This window comes from Rana temporaria, chromosome 4, assembly GCF_905171775.1.
Source record: "Rana temporaria chromosome 4, aRanTem1.1, whole genome shotgun sequence".
NCBI classification, from domain to species: domain Eukaryota; kingdom Metazoa; phylum Chordata; class Amphibia; order Anura; family Ranidae; genus Rana; species Rana temporaria.
In genome coordinates, this window is record NC_053492.1 from 52,269,584 (window position 1) to 52,289,535 (window position 19,952).

The 19,952-nt window shown below is 45.0% G+C and overlaps 1 protein-coding gene across 1 annotated transcript in view; it reads right to left on the reverse strand.

Moving 5' to 3' along the window:
• Positions 1-19,952, reverse strand: part of SELENOI (selenoprotein I) — a 62,212-nt gene that overhangs the window by 1,374 nt on the left and 40,886 nt on the right. The window contains exons 4-9 of the mRNA XM_040348397.1: positions 18,026-18,100; positions 15,072-15,334; positions 9,225-9,333; positions 6,852-6,900; positions 5,028-5,208; positions 3,176-3,358 (exon numbers count right to left, since the gene is read on the reverse strand). Coding sequence (XP_040204331.1) covers positions 3,176-3,358; positions 5,028-5,208; positions 6,852-6,900; positions 9,225-9,333; positions 15,072-15,334; positions 18,026-18,100 — 860 coding nt within the window. The remainder of the gene's footprint in view (positions 1-3,175; positions 3,359-5,027; positions 5,209-6,851; positions 6,901-9,224; positions 9,334-15,071; positions 15,335-18,025; positions 18,101-19,952) is intronic.

The window sequence follows — 19,952 nt, forward strand, 5'->3', positions numbered from 1 at the left end:
TCTTCTGCTGTGGAAGGAGGACCTTTACTCCTGTGACTTCCTTTATGCACTTGTCACAAGCAGCTTCAGCCGACCAGTCTTTCAGCCATAAGGCTGCATTCACACCTTGGCGTATTTACGCCTGCCGCTCGTGCCGCTGGAGGGGTGATTTAACATTGATGTCTATGGAGATGGTTCACATCTCCACGCCGAAACGCCTGAAGCTCAAAACAAGTCCCTCGGCTTTCGGCATAGATAACAATGTTAACAATGTTTTTGTTTTTTTTTACAAAAAAGTTAAAACGACTCGTTTTGTCGCGGCAAATCGCGGTACAATACGCCGCAATTTGTCGCGGCAAAATATAGTTATAGTGTGAATGCAGCCATAAAATTCTGTGCACATGGACAGAAATGAACGCCATTTGGGAAATCTGTGTCATAGACTTCTGAAGCATCAAACACAGAAGAGTTAAGCCTCATACACGCAATCGGATTTTCCGTACACAAAACGTAGGACTTTTGTCTGAAGGGCGTTGGCCAGGAACTTGCATTGCATACAAAACGGCAAAGAATTGTCGGCCAAAAAACACGAAACTACATGGTTTTTCAGCAACTTCTGCTAATGTTGTGTTATGGTGAGCATTGCTTCTGAGAATGCATGTACACACGATCGGATAATCCAACACACATTTGTTGGCGAACAATTTTAAAGCATGCTATCCAACATTTGTTGCCAGAAAATCCAACAATCGTCCGATAGAGAGTACAAATGGTAGGATTTTCCCAACAAAAGCCTGCCGTCACAAAATTCCCATTGGATAATCCGATCGCGTGTACAAGGCTTAAGGCAGAAGGTAGTGTTGGTCAGTGTTCCACAAGAGCTGGTGTCTGGAAGACAGAATTCTGTTGATTATTGTCCATTCAATTAGGCGCAGTTTGACAAACAGAAATTGCAGCAATAGGTGCTTGTAGGGCTGAATCTGTAAGAGTAAAAACATTTAAGAGTATCTCAAATGTTTATAGCCATTGCTATGAGTGAGGGTACTGTGGGGAACAGAGAAGGGTGCATTAGTGGTAAAAGAATGTTCAAAGAAGTGTACTGCAAGTAGTGAAGATATTAAGTCTGATACTTGCGATAAGGCTACAGCAATGGTCTGATAATAAGGCAGAACCTGTCTAAAACCTTATATGTGGCCATGCTTTATCACTTTAAAATAGCCGGTGATCTGACGATATTGTTCCTCCTATCGATATGGTTCCTGTCTTGACTGCACAGGCGCAATCCTTGCCGACGGTAATCACTGAACGTCCAGGGCGACGTGGAATTTGTGGTAAGTGGCCAGTCGGCCTCACGTCCTCGCTGCGCTCGCTCCGCCTCCTGGCTCTTTTTTTAACATCCTCCAATCCACAGGGATGTTAAGGAATGAGCCTGGATGCCGCCTGAGGTTCGGAGATTTCCATGGGCTTGGTCTGCGCCTGCGCAGTCAGGCAGGGAACCATCTCGTTGGGGGAACTAGATCGCCAAGACACCGGCCTGCACAGTGTGTAGAGACAGAGCTCTTGAAAAAAGTAGATCTAAAAATGGGTGCCTACATCAATAGAAACAGACCAAGGACAATGCAAGAATTTTACAAATCCTGTGGTCACCTCACAGGGATTAATACAAATGGTTTCTCACTACAGAAGGTACAAGACTAGTTCATGCTGGGACATGCTCTAGAGGGGGAGAGGCAGATTTTGAGGAAAATGTGGGTTATTCCTAGCGATTACCTTGGTATGAAAGAAAATGTTCTTATCTCCAAAATGATCCATAATACAGCTCTCTTGCACCATCCCATTACCAGGCTTGTAGAAAGGGGAAGAAATACAGCGCTGATCTAAAAATCTTTTAAACACCCTCATGTCAATAATTATCCTTATAGTGTATTAAATAACCTAAACGAATCCTAAATAAAGGTGCAACAAATACAGTACAGTGAAAAATAAGACCCCTTTCACACTGAGGCGGCTTTCAGGCGTTTTAGCTCTAGAAATAGCACCTGAAAAGTGCTTAAAAAACGCTTCCTATTCATTTCAGTGTGACTTTTCACACTGGGGCAGTGTGCCTGTGGGACGTTAGGAAAAGTCCTACAAGCAGCCTCTTTGGGGCGGTTTGGGAGTGCTGTATACAGCGCTGCCAAAACACCCTGCCTATTGAAATAAATGGCCAGCACTTCTGAAGCGTCGCAACACGGCGCTTTTAAGCCCTCCTTCAGCTGCTAGCGGGGGTTAAAAAGTGCCCCGCTAGCGGACGAAAAGTGCTGCATAAACAGCGGTAAAAGCACCGATTTACTGCCAATGCTCGGGCGGCCCCAGTGTGGAAGGGGTCTAAAGTGCGAAAGTGCTAAAAATCAATGACAAATATGTGTTATATACAGTAAAAACCTAAAAAAAAATTAAATAGTCCATAAATGTATGGATCCAAAAAGTTAAAATCATACAAATATATATAAAATATTGCAAGTGTTAATAAGTTCATCAAAGCGGTAAAAAAATATATGGTGAAACGCCTGCACCCGGAGCCGAGCGACGGGTCAGCTTCGGGTGCCGACATCGCAGGCTCCCTGGACAGGTAAGTGTCCATTTATTAAATGTCAGCTGCCTCAGTATTTGTAGCTGCTGACTTAATTTTTGTATTGCCCAGGCGGAACTCCGCTTTAACACTTGCAATAATTTAGAATTTGATTATAACTTTTTGGATCACTACATTTATGGACTATTTTTTTCATGAAATTTACTGTATATATCTCACATTTTGTCATTGATTTTGTGCACTTTATTTTGCACTGTACTCTTGCACTTTATTTAGGATTCTTAATTTTTACACTACATGGATAATTATTGATAGAGGGTGTTTAAATAAAGATTTTTAGATCAGCGACGATTTTCTTCCCTTTTCTACATCATCATTTTTGGTTTCCAAAAATTAGGATGGCTGCAATCTGTAGTTTTACTGAATCCTTGCACCCCAGTTCCCATCTATGATCTTTGGCACTGCACTTTGTTGCCCCTGGCGTGGGCAATTTTTTTTTTAGACCTTACCCTAAAAATAAAAAATAAACGACTGAAATGGAAAATGTTCTTCTGAATGGGTACAACCAGGAAGAGCTGTGATAGGGCCTAGTAACAAGAGAAAGGGGCCTTCTGCTTTACTCACCACTGATACTCCGTAGTGTATGTGTGCCATGGTTACTACTACTGTCAGTAGAATTAGCAGGAGAGCTTCAGTTTCATTGGCGAACCCCGAGACCACGACAACTACCACTAGTGTCAAGGGGACGAGCAGCCAGGTTAGGGGTTGGCATCTTGTATTACTCATCTGACATACGATCAGCTTACACTGCAACACAAACAAGAACAAAGGCACATTAGGGAGGGAAAGGCATAAAACGGTTTACAATAGAAAACGTTGCACTAATAGAAAGCTACTGGGGTACAAATACAACCCAGACTCTGGATTGGATTAGAGACTCTACAATACAATACAATACAATACAATACAAGTACATTCTCCATGTTTTATGACCCACACCTAACATATACAATGATCAAAAAGAGTGCAACTTGAGTACATGAGGGGGTTGCAAGGTGCCAAAACCAATGCCTAAACATTTTTTACCTCAATGCAAGGAATGAATTAAGGCAAAAAAAACACTTTAAACCTATCCCAAAATATAGCCATGTAAATCCGTTTGTTCATCTGTTGCCAAGTACCATTTGCTAAAGCAAAAACACTGACTAGTCCAATTTCAGAGTGATGGTGTAAAGCACATCATACACCAAGGCCTAAGCAGACCTTTTTGGGTTTTTTTTTGTACATTTTGGAGGCATAGCCCAAGACCTTTTTCACGCTGGGGCTGCCCAAGCGTTCGCAGTAAAGCGCCGCTCGTTTCAGCGGCGCTTTACCGATTTGTTTAAGGGTGCTTTTCGGGCACTAGAGGGGCACTTGTAACCACGCTAGTGGCTGAAGAATCGATTTGGAAGTGCTGTCCATTCATTTCAATGGGCAGGGCGTTTTGGGAGTGCTGTATACAGCACTCCCAAACCGCCACAAAGATGCTGCTTGCAGGACTTTTCCTAACGTCCTGCATTGCACCGTCCCAGTGTAAAAAGTCACACTGAAATGAATGAGAGATGATTTTCAGGCACTATTTTTAGCACTAAAACGCCTGAAAATCGCCAGTGTGAAAGGGGTCTAAGAAGTTGGTAAAGGGGTGGCAAGTAAACTGAGCAGGACATAAGCAGGGTGTTATCCATTTGCAAATGCAGCAAGTACAGCAAACCCCCAACAAATCCAGTGAACTGAAAATGCTGTCTCTGTCGCACTAAAATTCTAAGCAGTGTTGTCATCTCTGCTGGAGATTTTCCCTACTACACAACATACCACTTTCCTTATGTCCATAAGGGAGGTGGGGTGGTCCCTAATCCCGCAGGGGAGAACTACAGAAGGAGTGGCAACACCACATGGGATATCAGTGCAGAAGAGGCCGTATCCCTTAGGAAGGAAGCTAGAAGCTCACTGTTATTTCTGTCAGGATCAACAGGTATTTTTCTTTACTTGTGTTTGCAAAGGGATAAAAAAAAAAAAAAACTAGTATACACCAAGTAGGAAGAATTTTTTTTTGTACATAAGAAAATGTGCTTCTGCTCACCACTATTGGGTAATCCTTTCATGGGATCATCCTAGCAGACTGTTTACAGATCATGCTGCAATCAATCTGTGTATGACTACACAAAAACAACATCATTTGTATATTGCATTTGTATAGAATTGCTTAAAAAATATAGAAGTTTCTCTGAGGAATGCCCCTGCTTGTTCAGCAAAACTACAATTGTTTTTCCTGCATTTACCCTTTACACATAAGACCCACTGGTCTTGTCACAAGTAATAGAGGTAGAAAACTACTAGCATGAAATGTGATAAAAATAGCATTTCAGCTCTAAGAAAATGCTGCCCCTTGAATGCCGCCAACTCAGGGTAGCCTGTAGGCTTCTGAAAAATGACTTACAGTAATATTGGCAAAGGTGGTCCCCACCATGTAGTAGAAAAGACGAGGGTAGGCATCCAGGATTTTAGTGGGAGAGGCAAAGATCCAGATTGCGGACAATATGAAGAGCAGCACGGGAGAGATGATTGGAAGCATTGACTCGTATAACGTTGTATGCTTCAAAGTGTTGTTGCGATAAGCTCTACAAAGATAAAACAGTTAAATACGTTATTACAACATACAAAACAAAGCTAGACTTTTAAGGAAAAACAAACTGCTATCACATCTGCAATAATAATAAATGCAATAATCCTGAAGGGGTTGGAAGAAAGTTGATCCCGATCCCATGAAGTAATACCAGACAAGAGCGGCTTGATCATTACCTCTGTTGAGTTGTTAGATTGGAAGGTTAGACACACAAGAGGTGTGAGGGCTGTGGAGGAAGATTGTTTGACAGATAAAGATTTATGCCCTTTATTGGAGCACAGGCCCCTTCGATGCACTTTTGTTGCACTAGACACTGATGGATTCATGGATTTTGATAATGAAATAACATGGTAGATAAATGTCGATATTAATGATTGTAGTGAATTATGTATATCACATATGGATTAAAGGGGTTGTAAAGGTAAACTTTTTCCCCCTAAAATAGCTTCCTTTACCTTAGTGCAGTGTGGAGTGTCACGCTCGCCCCCTCCCTTGGACTACAGGAGAGTCAGGACGCCCACTAACACACAGCTCCTTTATCTGCAACGCAGAGAGCGTCCGGACTCTCCTGCTCGCCCCCTTAAGGGAGGGGGCGAGCACGACACTCCACACCAGGGAGAAAGCCTTGCATTACAGTGTGTTTATTTATTTTCTATTAATTATTGGATAGCTTTTAAAAGCAGAAAGTAAAAAATCCTTTATTTTTTTCTTCTTAATTTTTGCAAAAAAAAAATAAAAAAAAGCAGCCCAGTGGTGAAAATACCACCAAAAGAAAACCATTTGTGTGCAAAAAATTATATAGATTTTGTTTGGGTACAGCATTGCAGGACCGCGCAATTGTCAGTTAAAGTAATGCAGTACTAAATAGCAACAAATGGCCTGGGTCATGAAGGGAGTAAAACTATCCGAAGGGCAAGCGTTTAAACACACACATACAGTACACACTTTGGTATAGCATTTAATTTTTTTTTAGGTAAAACATTTTTGTTTAAAACCCAAGTTTACACGGGAGCCTTGGGCCACAGATCATAACATTTGGCCATATTTCCCTGCCCAAGGTCCACATCTGCTGCGTGCAGAAGCCCATAGAAATCAATTACAAGATGTGGCTGTACTCTGCTATTAGTGTAAACATGTGCACATGTATGAACTACACAGGCTGTCTATGACCAGGGGCACAAATCTGTGTACTTATGAATATACTGGTGTATACCCGCATTTTTTAATGGATTTCTGTAGGCAGCAACTGTGGCTCCCCGGCTCGTAAATACGTCCAAATTTTATGTTATTCGGATCAAGGTCTAAATGTATTTATTTTTATAGGAGTGGCATCAGTGTTTATTTTTTAAACAGTGTTTCAAAGAATCTTCTCTGCTCCTGTAATCAGCTCACATAGAGAATGGTATGCAATTTGATGCACTGGGTTAGGCAAGTTCATTTTGAAGCTAGGAATGTTAGGAGTTGGGCTGAACCATTACAGATCTTCAGAGGTATGCACACTTTATAGATATACAATATAAAAAATCTGTATAGGATATTTCTGTTGCAGTAGCAATGCAGCTCGATAGGGAGTAAATTATCCAACTTGCTCATATGTACTGATCAACCTAGCTATAAATATCTTGCTATGTAACTTACTTAATAACGTTGTACAGGCTCATAGGAAGAGTGACTGTAACTGCACAACCTGAAAAATAAAAGCACAGCACTTTTGAATAGATTTAAAAAACATAAAACAGCAATCACATTCTTTCAAAGCCATTTAGATCTCCAAATATAATCCAATATTGCTTTCTGAGGGATGGTAATTTACAATTAAGCTGATCTTCTGAAACCAGACACCCAAGATTACCTGTAATCTGTGGCTACCCGGTGTGCCCAAAGCAGATTACTGCTCAGTGAAAATCAAAATGTTCCTATACAGCATCTAGTGAAAGTGTTGGAATAGCATATGTTAGAGATTAAATGAGATGCCACATGTGGTGTTGCCTTCTTGAAACTCAAGTAACTGAAGACAGCAAATTACCTCAAATGAACTAATTGCAGAGCTTAGTATGCAATTCTCAAAGTAGAGTCCTAAGCAAACTGTTAATTACACAACTAGAATAAGCTATATAAGCAAACTGACCTCCTGCAGGAACCAGGGAAACCAGGCACGCCCCCCTCCCGCAGGAACCAGGGAAACCGGCGGCCGTCCCCTCTCCTGCAGGAACCAGGGAAACCGGCGGCCGTCCCCTCTCCTGCAGGAACCAGGGAAACCGGCGGCCGTCCCCTCTCCTGCAGGAACCAGGGAAACCGGCCTCCCCCGTCCCCCCTCCTGCAGGAACCAGGGAAACCGGCCTCCCCCCCCCTCCTGCAGGAACCAGGGAAACCGGCGGCCGTCCCCCCTCCTGCAGGAACCAGGGAAACCAGGCACGCCCCCCTCCCGCAGGAACCAGGGAAACCGCCCCCCTCTTCTGCAGCAATCAGGGAAACCGGCGCCCCCCCCTCCTGCAGGAACCAGGGAAACCGGCCACCCCCCCCCCCCTGCAGGAACCAGGGAAACCGGCCGACCCCCCCCCCCCGTCCTGCAGGAACCAGGGAAACCGGCCGCCCCCCTCCTGCAGGAACCAGGGAAATCGGCCGCCACCCCCCCCTCCTGCAGGAACCAGGGAAACCGGCCGCCCCCCCCTCCTGCAGGAACCAGGGAAACCGGCCGCCCCCCCCCCTCCTGCAGAAAAATTCGTAATTCTTCTCAACCTGTTCTCTAAAGTAGGTTCTCAACTCAAATCACCAACAGGTAAGATTTTCACGATTCAACCCAAAATGAAGCAAATATGGTAATTATTCAGCCTGTGGCATTGATTGCATTAACTGTGAACGACTAAGGGCATTGGATCAACACAACTCATGCAAGGGCACAGAGAAAACTGAAGATTTGCATCAACACAGGAACCCATAAAGCTGAAATAAGGGAGTAAAGTGAGAAGAAGTGAATAGCAAGCATGGGTAAACACAATTAGGTAATAAAGCCTTCGACATATAGGTATTTCAGACAGCTCAGTACTAGCTTCCTTTTGAGGAATTAACCCTAAAATTTTATTTTTCAGCTTACCAGTTCTTGTATAGATAAAACTAATGCAATCTTTTTTTCTTCAAGCTTTGTTTTTCCCTTGTGATCCTGACAGTAACACTTCCTGTCCTAGGAGGACAATGCTCACTGACTGTACTGAACCTATGGAGATGTGTCACCACCCTAGGACAGGAAGGGTCTTATGCTGGCCATACACTGTATAGAATTTGGGTGGGTAACCCTGTTGGCCACCTCTCGCCCAGCATTTCCCAATCGAAAAATCAAAGGAGTCAGGTGGAAAATGATCAGCTGAAAGGCAGATGCAGCCATAGTTTGGGTATTTTGACACCTGATGGGGCCGACTTTCATACATTAGGCACATCGGGAGTTTTGTCCAACTATGCTGTAAAAAGGAATCTGCAAGCTGAATGAGAGAGATATACATCTATATAATCTTTCTATGAGAGAGAGATTATATATATATATATATATATATATATATATATATATATATATATATATATATATATATATATATATATATATATATATATATATATATATATATATATAAAAAAATAAATAAATATATAAAATAAAAAAAAAAAAAATAAAAAAAAAAAAAAAAAAACACCATCAGTGTATGGCTAACTTTGGGGCTACAGATCTCTCTAGAAGGACGGTGTTCTATAGTTTACATAGGCAAACTGGACAGAATGGATAACACTGCTTTAAATTTCAGGGCATTAAATTACAAGGTTCACTGGATTTCTATCAGAATTAAAAAGGTATTTATTTTTCCCCCATTTTTTGAACAGATACCATTAAAAGCATTGGTATAATTGATCAGATCAAACAGTTCATTAAGGGTTTACATACATTGAATGTCCTACAAAATGATTAAACAGCGGCAGCTTTCATAGACACAGAGCTCCACATCATGTAAACAAGGATCTTACCAACTATCATGGTAGTGAAGAAGTCACGATACAAAATGTTAAACACAACGGGCTTGTACCAGGCCTCCACTCCCACCACTGCAGTTACCAGGTACACCAGTGAAATGGTCTGAAACAAAAAGAATGGTCTCTTAAGGTGTGAGATCAGAAAAATAGGATTTTTTGTACTCACCGTAAAATCCTTTTCTCTGAAGTCCATGGACGGACACAGCTCCTTAAATCTTGACAAGTGGGTTATGTTCCCTGTTTACAGGAGAGGACTAGGCAGAAACATGTTAAATAGTTAAATACATGTTACATTAACAGAGTTGAACAGCCCCGCCCAGGGGGCGGTCCCTCCAGACATAACCCTCCTCACTGCAGCTTGCAGCCTCAGTTCGTAACAAGCAGTACAAACCTAAAAAGGAGGGGTGGGAGCTGTGTCCGTCCATGGACTTCAGAGAAAAGGATTTTACGGTGAGTACAAAAAATCCTATTTTCTCTTATCGTCCATGGACGGACACAGCTCCTTAAATCTTGACAAGTGGGACGTCCCCAAGCAGTGTCAAAAAACGAGGGGTGGGAAATATATCAGTAAAAACAATTTTAACTTCACCCCAAAACAAGCAGAGCTCCTCAACGGAGGAGGTGCAACTTTAAACAGCCGCCGGCAAAAACTAGCGGCTGAAAAAAACATCATAAGATGCACTCACAGCAACCATGTAAATTCTGGAAAAAGCGTGAACGGACGAGCAAATCGCCGCCTCGCACACCTGTGAGACCGACGCATGATGTCGGGAAAAAAAAAAAAAAAAAAAAAACCCAGGAAGCACCAATTGCCCTGGTCGAAAGTGCCGGGACCGGAAAGGGGGGCCCGCCCTTAGGAGCATAGGCCTGTATGACGGCCTGCCCGATCCACCGAGAAATGGTGGTCGACGAGACCGCCAGGCCCTTTTGTGGACCAGACACCGACACAAAAGAGAGTCAGAAGCTCCGAAATGGAGCCGTAGTAGGCTGGTATACCCGCAAAGCGCGTACCACGCCTAAAGTATGAAAGGCCGAAACCTCCTTCGGAAGAAGGGAAGGTCGCGGGCGCACCATCACCTAATCCTTATGGGGGATCAAGCATGGCGGCTTGCAAGACAAGACCGCCAACTCAGAAACCCCTCTAACAGAGGTAAAGGCCACTAAAGGGGCCACCTTCTGAGATAGTGTCAAGAGAAAATCTCTCTGATGTTTCCAAAAGGAAGGTTCCTGAAGAACCGAGAGCACCAGAGTCAAAACTCATGGGGGAAGAGATGGGCCAAGAGGGGAAAGTATATGACAAACCCCTTGTACACAAAAAAAGGGGACCCACCAGGGAACGGGCCGCAAAAAGGCCACTAAAAGAACACAGCCAAGGCTGAAATCTGCCCCCAAACGGTGCTTTAAGCAATTTTTTCAGATCCAATCCAAGCTTTAAAAACAGCAGGACCCTGGACATTGAAAGTACGCCCGTGGACGTCACTCCATCCCTTCGCACCAAGAGAGGTGCGACGGTAGATCCTCCGGAAGAAGACTACGGTGCCCTGTTGAGATGACCGAGTCAGACAGACCCTGGTCACCTAAAGTCTGGCTTCCAATAACCATGTTAAGCAAGTCAGTGACTGTACAACAGGAGGAAGTATGGGACCTTGAGACAGGAACCTCCTGCCCTGGCAATCGCCAGGGTGCCTCCGCTACCAGGCGCCCGATATCAGCGTACCAAGGACGCCGAGATTAATCTGGAGCGATTAGAATCATCGGGATCTCCTCAGCATCCACTCTGTGGAGCGGCCGAGGAAGCAACTACCATGGAGGAATGGCAAAAAATCACCGATACAGACAACACAGGGCGACCAGCGCGACTGACGCGTCTGTACAAGATCACTAGACCTGGCCACTAACTGACACCCTTGCGGTGGAGACAAGCTGCCAGGAGATCCATGCCATGTGAGGCTCACCTCCTGCAAGGGAGCCGAAACACCCCAAGCACAAAGACCAGTCGCCCTGGTCCAGCATCTGGCGACTCCAGTAGTCTGCCTGCCGGCATACCTGATGGTAGACTGAAGCCACGGCCGTGGCGTTGTCCGGCTGAAACCAGATTGGTCGACCACAAGGAGAAGCATAGCCTGATCGCCTAAAATAGTAGGACAATGAACAGTAGACAGCACCTGGTATTCCCAGGCGGTCTTCCACCAGGCACTAGCCAGGCCCGACCCTGGGTAGCTACCGAGACCAGACACATTCAAGGAGGTGTGGTCATAGGTCCACGCAAGTCCAGCGACTCAGGGCCGACTGGACCCCCCAGTTTTGTGAACCTCCAGGTTCACAACCCGTGAGCTGGCATTCGTCGTAAACACCGACCACTGGAAGGAAGGAACAACTTCCCGGACCGAAGAGTCGGGAATCTCTGTCACCAACTCAGAGAGACTCTGACTAGGTGGTGCACAGGAATCTAATGATTTCAGAGACAAGAGATTTTTACCACCTGGACAGTAGTTCCACTGGAAAACCAGGGTGTGGAACTGGGCATACAGTACCACCTTGAAGGAGGCTACCCACAGACCCTGAACCAGCAGGCGCCCGGAGAGAAGACCGATTGCGTGATGCCAATACCTTCTCCGCAGACTGAAGAGTCTGCAATTTCTCCAGGGGAAGAAGGACCTTTGCCACTGAGGAGTCTGGATCAACACTAGATACTCCAACGCTGAGTCGGAACCTAGCATGCCCATAATTTGAACCCTGGGTCGCACACATGTAGGGCAGGCTTGCTGCCACTGAGCTACACTTTCTGGCCTAAACGTTTAACATCCACCCGAATCTTCGGAGGGTCTGAATGGGAATAACCCATCCACTAGGTCGGAGACAGAAGCTGCTCTCAGAAGAAAGTCGTCAAAGTAGCCAATGAGGCAAAGCCTCGCTGTCCCAACAAAATTCAAATAAGTGCGAGCTCCTAGCTGAAAACCCATGGTGCTGACGCCAGATCAAAAGGGAGGGCCACAGGCTGACAGAGACCCTTCTCTCATCACGAAGCACAGAAAAAAACACTGTGACATGTGCAAAACGGGACATGCATGTATGCGTCCCTGATGTCCGAGGACGTCAGGACATCCCCCGGATGAAGCGCAGCTACCACCGAACAAATGGATTCCATGCGGAACTACCCGACGTTCACAAAGGTATTTAGGGCCTGAGGCCCATAGAAAACCCCAAAACTCTCGTCCTGCAGGAAAGGTAAAATTACCTTGCAGCTTAGCAAATCCCACACTGCCCAAGGCAGACCGACGGGCCGGGAGGGGAAGACACAAGGACAGAACTTTGTTCTGTGGATAGGAGGAAACCCTATCTAGTACTCCGAAGAGACCACCTCGCAGACCCACTAGTCGGAGAGCAGGGAGGTTTCACTGAATTGTGAACCTGCAAGCCGCCCCTCCCACCTAGAGACAGGGAGGGAAGGCTATATACATTGGCAGGATTTGGGTGCCGGCGTGATCGGCTTATGCACCCAGGGACAGATTAGTCCCACAGCTGGGCCTTTGACGGCCTGGGAGGGTTGCCACTAAATAATACACACACATAGTGTGTATGTATATTATGTAGGTGTATGCACACATGTCTTTGGAGGAAACCGGAGTACCCGGAGGAAACCCACACAGACACAGGGAGCGACAATGCAAGCTCCAGGCAGATTGGCGTCAGTGTGCAGATTGGCGTCAGTGTGCAGATTCGAACCAATGACTCTTTTGCTGCCAAGTAATGGAGTTAAGCACTACACCACCGTGTGCATAAAACCATTCTGAAACAGACGCCCTGGATAACAAGGGCGCAGCATTCAATGAAGCATCACAGACCTATATGAGGCCCTGGACCAGCTGGTCCGCTAGGCTAATAACCTCAGGAGAGAGTCGGTGCTCCTCCACTGTCTGGTGCAAAATGCTCACTCTGTGAGTTGTATACAGCACTAGGGGTCAGGACTACTCCAAGATGGCCGCCGAGCGTTCAGAACGCGGCCACAGGAAAAAGGCCAGCACAATGTAAGCTGCGCCATAGCGTGGCTACGACAAAATGGGCGCCAATGGGAGTTTTCAATGTAATTGAAAAATCTCCCAAAAAATAGCGCCAGCGACCACTGAGACCCCAGTGTAGTGGCCACAATAGGCCGCAAGCCAGACCCCAGCATGGTAAACATGGAACGGGTCAGTACTTCGGATCTTCTATCAGTCAGATCCATACAAGTAGGGGTTCCCGCCCGGCGGTGAGGGACTACAAAAGCCCTCAGTGGCTTTTCTCATTCCGCATCTCAGAAATTATCAAAGAAGGGCACAGAAGGAAAAAACCTACACAGCGGTCTGATTTGTGTGATCCAAAAAAGACCGAGCCCTCAGCGGAAACCCAGCTGCACTATGCAGCTTAGGAGAGTCCCTTGCAGCAGTAAAAAGCGCACCCATAAATGCCTTATTCTGCCTTTTTTTTTTTTTTTTTTTAACTAGGTACCTAGTCCATGGCTCCATAACAGAGCATTCCCCAGGGGATAACGGGGGAAGGGGGCACTCTTTTACCGCCCGCCCGCAGTCCACCCCCACCCTGGCACAAACTGTGTCCAGGACTAACAATAAAAACTCTGTGGGAATCACAGGTGCTAACACCTGCTGCCACCACCAGCATGTGGGGAAGGACCCAGATACTGACTCCAATATTTACATATAGTGTGTATTATAATATGCACACCTGTCCATACAAATAGACAAAAGCTCCTAGAGCCCTATTCAGGGCCTCTCACCCACTTGCTGCGCTGACCAGGGGTAACCAGGGGACTCCCTCAGGAGGAGACTGCACAGCGCTGCCTGTGAGGAAAAGAACCGTGAGGTAACTTTTGCAGGGACCTGTGTTTAAACAGGAAAAGCCTCCTAGGGCTGTTTTATTTAAGGATAAGACACAGATACAGCATAAAAAGCAAAACCGTTACAGGTGTCACCAATCAGTCAGCGTCTGCTGAAGTATAATCATAAACATCTGTGCTCATCACAGGGCTTTTTACCTCACAGGAAAGCCCAATACAAAAAAGAAAAAACACAGGCCAGATAACACAGTCCCCTCAGGAAGGCCCCCTCCCCCCTGACAGTGGCAATGTTAGCAATGCAGCAAGGGAAAGGAGCAGGGAAGTAAGGGGAAGGGACCCCCGAACCCCAGGAATGCCCAGCTGTACCAACCCACCGAAGCAGGAGGGACTGTACTTACCCGTCCGAGCGAGGACTCGCTGACGCATTCCTGACAGAACTACAACCGAAATGGAGGTAGCTGTCGGCCCGGTCCACTGTGATTGAGGCAACACCACAGCTCAGTCATATGTGGACCTCGGAGCAAAGCTCACCGGCCACCTCAGGAGTCATGAGGTATGGCGTGGCAGACCAAGCCTCTTTGCAAAGGTGTGCCCACGCTTGCTGGTCGGACTGAGTAGACTACAAGGATCTATAATATCCAGCCTGTCTCTCAGCCAACAGTTGAAAGAAGATTCTTCAAGAAAAAGTAAAGTAAAATAAAATAAAATTTCTCCTCAGGGCGCTGGGCCCAAAGGGAGCCATACGTCCTTCTCCTTTGCTAGGCAGAACGAAACTGGGGCTGCAAGCTGCAGTGAGGAGGGTTATGTCTGGAGGGACCGCCCCCTGGGCGGGGCTGTTCAACTCTGTTAATGTAACATGTATTTAACTATTTAACATGTTTCTGCCTAGTCCTCTCCTGTAAACAGGGAACATAACCCACTTGTCAAGATTTAAGGAGCTGTGTCCGTCCATGGACGATAAGAGAAATACTGTTGGAAAAACAGAGGGCAGGAAATGCCGGACTCACCACTTGGCTGAGGTCATATCCCCAGGGCAGGAAAAGGATTCCAGTGTTGTATTTCTCCCAATGTGACAGGATGAAGGAGAACAGCACCACCCACAGGAGAAGATAAAGTACCAGGACACTGACTCCTGACTCCCCACGCCCGAAGATGGAGTACACAGTCACTACAAAGAAGATGCAGGCCCAGCTGTCCAGTCCGTGGTCAAACAGTTCTCCCAGGGGAGTGCTGGAGTTTGTTCTGCGAGCCTGCTTGCCATCAACTCCATCTGCAAATAGATTATACAGTACATTAAGAACACAGGCTAAGTATTCAGTAGGGCCCTGGAAAAGAAAAAAAGGGGGGGGGGGATCACCTTCACTTTAACTTGCGTCTATTGTTAAAACATCCTGCTTCTGTACACATCAATAGTTTGCGTCTGTAGGTTATCCATTACAATAGCCATTGCACAATAGCAACAATTTTTATTAAAACAGGAGACTTGCACTTGGCAACTTTAACCACTAGCCGACCAGCCACCGTCATTATACGGCGGCAGGTCGGCTCTCCTGGGCGAGAGCCCGTAGCTATGCGCCCCCGACTCCCGTGCGTGTGCCCGGCGGGCGCGATCGCCGCCGGGCACACTCGAACGCTCGTTACAGAGCGGGGACCGGGAGCTGTGTGTGTAAACACACAGCTCTCGGTCCTGTCAGCAGGGGAAATGCTGATTTTCTGTTCATACAATGTACAGGCAAGGGACATACTTAACCCCTTCCCCGCCCCCTAGTGTTAACCCCTTCACTGCCAGTGGCATTTTTATAGTAATCCAATGCATTTTTATAGCACTGATCGCTATAAAAATGCCAATGGTCCCAAAAATGTGTCAAAAGTGTCCGAAGTGTCCGCCATAATGTCGCAGTACCGAAAAAAAAAAACGCTGATCGCCGCCATTACTAGTAAAAAAAAATATATGAATAAAAATGCCATAAAAATACCCCCTATTTTGTAAACGCTATAACTTTTGCGCAAACCAATCAAACGCTTATTGCGATTTTTTTTTACGAAAAATATGTAGAAGAATACGTATCGGCCTAAACTAAGGAAAAAAAATGTTTTTTTATATATTTTTGGGGGATATTTATTACAGCAAAAAGTAAAAAATATAATTTTTTTTCAAAATTGTCGCTCTATTTTTGTTTATAGCGCAAAAAATAAAAACCGCAGAGGTGATCAAATACCACCAAAAGAAAGCTCTATTTGTGGGGAAAAAAGGACGCCAATTTTGTTAGGGAGCCACGTCGCACGACCGCGCAATTGTCAGTTAAAGCGTCGCAGTCCCGAATCGCAAAAAGTGCTCTGGTCTTTGACCAGCAATATGGTCCGGGGGTTAAGTAGTTAAAGGCCAAGTTCGCCTCAAAATCATCAGGTTTCATTTGCAGAAAATCCTGGCAAAATCCTGTCTACTTGCTGTAGCTGTGGATTCGCTGGTGCGGATATTCTTTATATGTTTTGAAAATTGTTCAGGACTGACAATATTATTTCGGCATGATTTATTTTCTCTATTTGAGCATAAGATTAATCTTCCAATACCGCAGACCAGGGAAATCAGACTTTTAGGTATCCTGAATGACTCCTAGGACCTATACTTGAATCTTATTATGCGTGCTACTATTTTATGCACAAAAAGTGATCTTGTTGCTCTGGAAAGAAGCTCATCCACCCACAGCTCAACAGTTTTACCGCATGGTAAATGGGGATCTGCCAAAGTTTAAATATACAAGAGTAGGGCATGCCCTAAAAATGTTAAGATATGGCAACCACGGTTGGATGTCCGAGTCGTTTGGAGGTGGCGGAGACACTCTCAGATCGCTGCGGGGTGGAGTTGCCGCTGGATCCGAGACTGTTCCTTCTCAGTTACGTGGGTGACGTTGAGGGGGATAGGTATACCAACCTTTACATCACCTTCGCATTGTTCTATGCTAGAAGGGAGATCTTGCTCCGATGGCGGGGACCTGACCTCCCCACTAAGTCCTCTTGGCTAGGGATGATTAATAGAGTGCTGCCACTATTATAGGATAACATACGAGAGCAGGAACGGTCAGGCGAAATTTGATAAAATCTTCAAAATAAAAAACTTTTACTGTGAGAAGGAGTACTTCTCACAGTAAAAGTTTTTTATTTTGAAGACAAAACATACACGCAAACTAATGACAGTACAAAAGTCAAGATGATTGCATAGTTTCACAAGTATACATCAAAAATGTATACAGCAATGATGGGAAATCAACCCGGCGATGCAGAGAGTGGGAACAAAACCATAATGAAACAGTCGCCATTCAGGGGGGAGAACTCTAGGCAGGTACCATACAAATGTCCCTTCCGCGTCATCACCCATGCCTATCATATGCTTTCTGAAAAGTGATACGAACACGGGTTGCTCTTCAAAGAGCAATGCCAGTGTGAACGAGCCTCAAGAGAGATTGGGATGTCTTACACACACCCAGATCACTTCTATTCTGCAAGATCTTTTTAAAATAGAAGCTATGAGCTTGTTGAAACTCTTTGATTGCCACAGAGGATACATCCTGGGCAGTAAAAGGATTATTACCTCATTATATTTCTGACACAGTGCATCAAGTTTTTTTTTTTTTTGTAGAACACGGATCATAGACATAACAGTAAATAATTAACTGGTCATAGATTAGATTGTTCTGTACCCAATGATCTCTTGCTCAATAGGGATCACTCAACACAAAGCAAAAACATTTGGCTGAATTTGACTTGGTTTTCTGCCAGGTCCATTTATATTCAGTAAAAATGATAATCGACTCAAATCACCTATTGGGTGTTAAAAATAACAGATATGATGCTTTCTGTGGAATAGTCATTTGGTCAAAAAGTGATATCATTGTGTGTATAGATAGCATGTAGCATAGTGTAGACATGGACGCACACAGGATCAGAATTACCAGGGACTTACCTAGTGTGTATGCTGTGAAGTTAAGCAGTCCAGCGACTATCCACACCCAGCTGGGGACATGGTTATGACCTAGTGCTGAAAAATAGAGACAAGGTAAACCAGAGATGAAAAAGGTTACAGAAGCAAAAACAAAATCCGGAATCCAACATTCTGAACTTTTTCTACTGTTTTTTAAAAGCATGTTTACTGCCTGCATGAGAACACCTGACTGGGCTGAATGGCTCCTCCCGTTTTGCAATGGTTTGCCCATTTCTGTGCTAAGCCAATAATGAATTACTGCAGTGATTGTCTTCAGTTGTGGCTCCTATTACTGGAGGGCTGCCCATAATTTTCAGTATATGGAAAGCTGAAGGGGAACTGCAGACATACTAGGGAAAAGGACAATCAGACACGACTGATATATTACAGGTTTGGATGGAGACAGCAGGCTTACTACAGGAGACAGTGAGAGACTGCAGACATACACTCACTGGACTACACTACACTCACAACCCCTTTTGCCTTCAGAACTGCCTTAATTCTTCATGGTACAGATTCAACAAGGTGTTGGAAACATTCCTCAGAGATTTTGGTCCATAGTGACAAGATAGCATCGCACAGTTTCTGCAGATTTGTCGGCTGCACATCCATGATGTAAATCTCCCATTCCACCACATCCCAAAGGTGCTCTATTGGATGAGATCTGGTGACTGCGTAGGCCATTGGCGTGCAGGGACCTCATTGTCATGTTTGAGATGATTGGAGATTTGTGACATGGTACATTATCTTGCTGGAAGGAGCCATCAGAAGATGCAATGGGTACACTGTAGTCATAAAGGGATGGACATGGTCAGCAACAATACTCAGATAGGCCGTGGCGATTCAATGATGCTCAATTGGTACAAAGGGGTCCAAAGTGTGCCAAGAAAATATCTCCCACACCATTACACCACCAGCCTGAACAGTTGATACAAGGTAGGATGGATACATGCTCTTGTTTGTGCAGAATTGAAATGTTGCAGCTGAAATCGAGACTCAGACCAGGCAACTTTTCCCAATCTTCTATTGTCCAATTTTGGTGATCCTGTGCGAATTGTAGCCTCAGTTTCCTGTTCTTAGCTGACAGGAGCGGCACCCGGTGTGGTCTTCTGCTGCTACAGCCCATCTGCTTCAAGATTCGATGTGTTGTGCTTTCAGAGATGGTATTCTGCAGACCTTGGTTGCAACGAGTTATAATTTGAGATACTGTTTCTTTCTATCATCTCAAACCAATCTGCCCACTCTCCTCTGACCTCAATAAGGCATTTTCTTTCAAACAACTCCCGCTCACTGGGTATTTTCTCTTTTTTGGACCATTCTCCGTAAACCTTAGAGATGGTTGTGCATGAAAATCCCAGCAGTTTTTGAAATACTCAGACCCGCCCCTGTCCAGCACAAACAACCATGCCACGTTCAAAATTACTTAAATCCCCTTTCTTCCCCATTCTGATGCTCAATTTAAACTTCAGCAAGTCGTCTTCACCATATGTAGATGCACTCAGTTGCTACCATGTGTCTGGACCCACATGATCTGGACCTACAATCTCCCATCTATGATAACAGTGGATACTCTCAGTGTAGCTACTCTGGCTGAACAATGAATGTCTTATCACAACTGAACCTTGTGATCTCCTGTCTGTCCACTGGAATTCACATGAACATTCACCAAGTGTATATTTTTAAATGCAAACCGGCAGCCATGATAATCATGCCATAAACAACTAAATAGATATGAGGTGCATTCAGTATTACCAAAGTAGAATTACGCTGGCTCTGCCACAAATGAAGGACCTCTGTGTGATTATGTTCTGCTAAAAGCTGTAATTTCTCCAACTCATTCCTAACAAACCAATTATGTCAGAATCCTCGGAGGAGTCATTATCAGCACATTCTCCAGTGTGACAGGAGA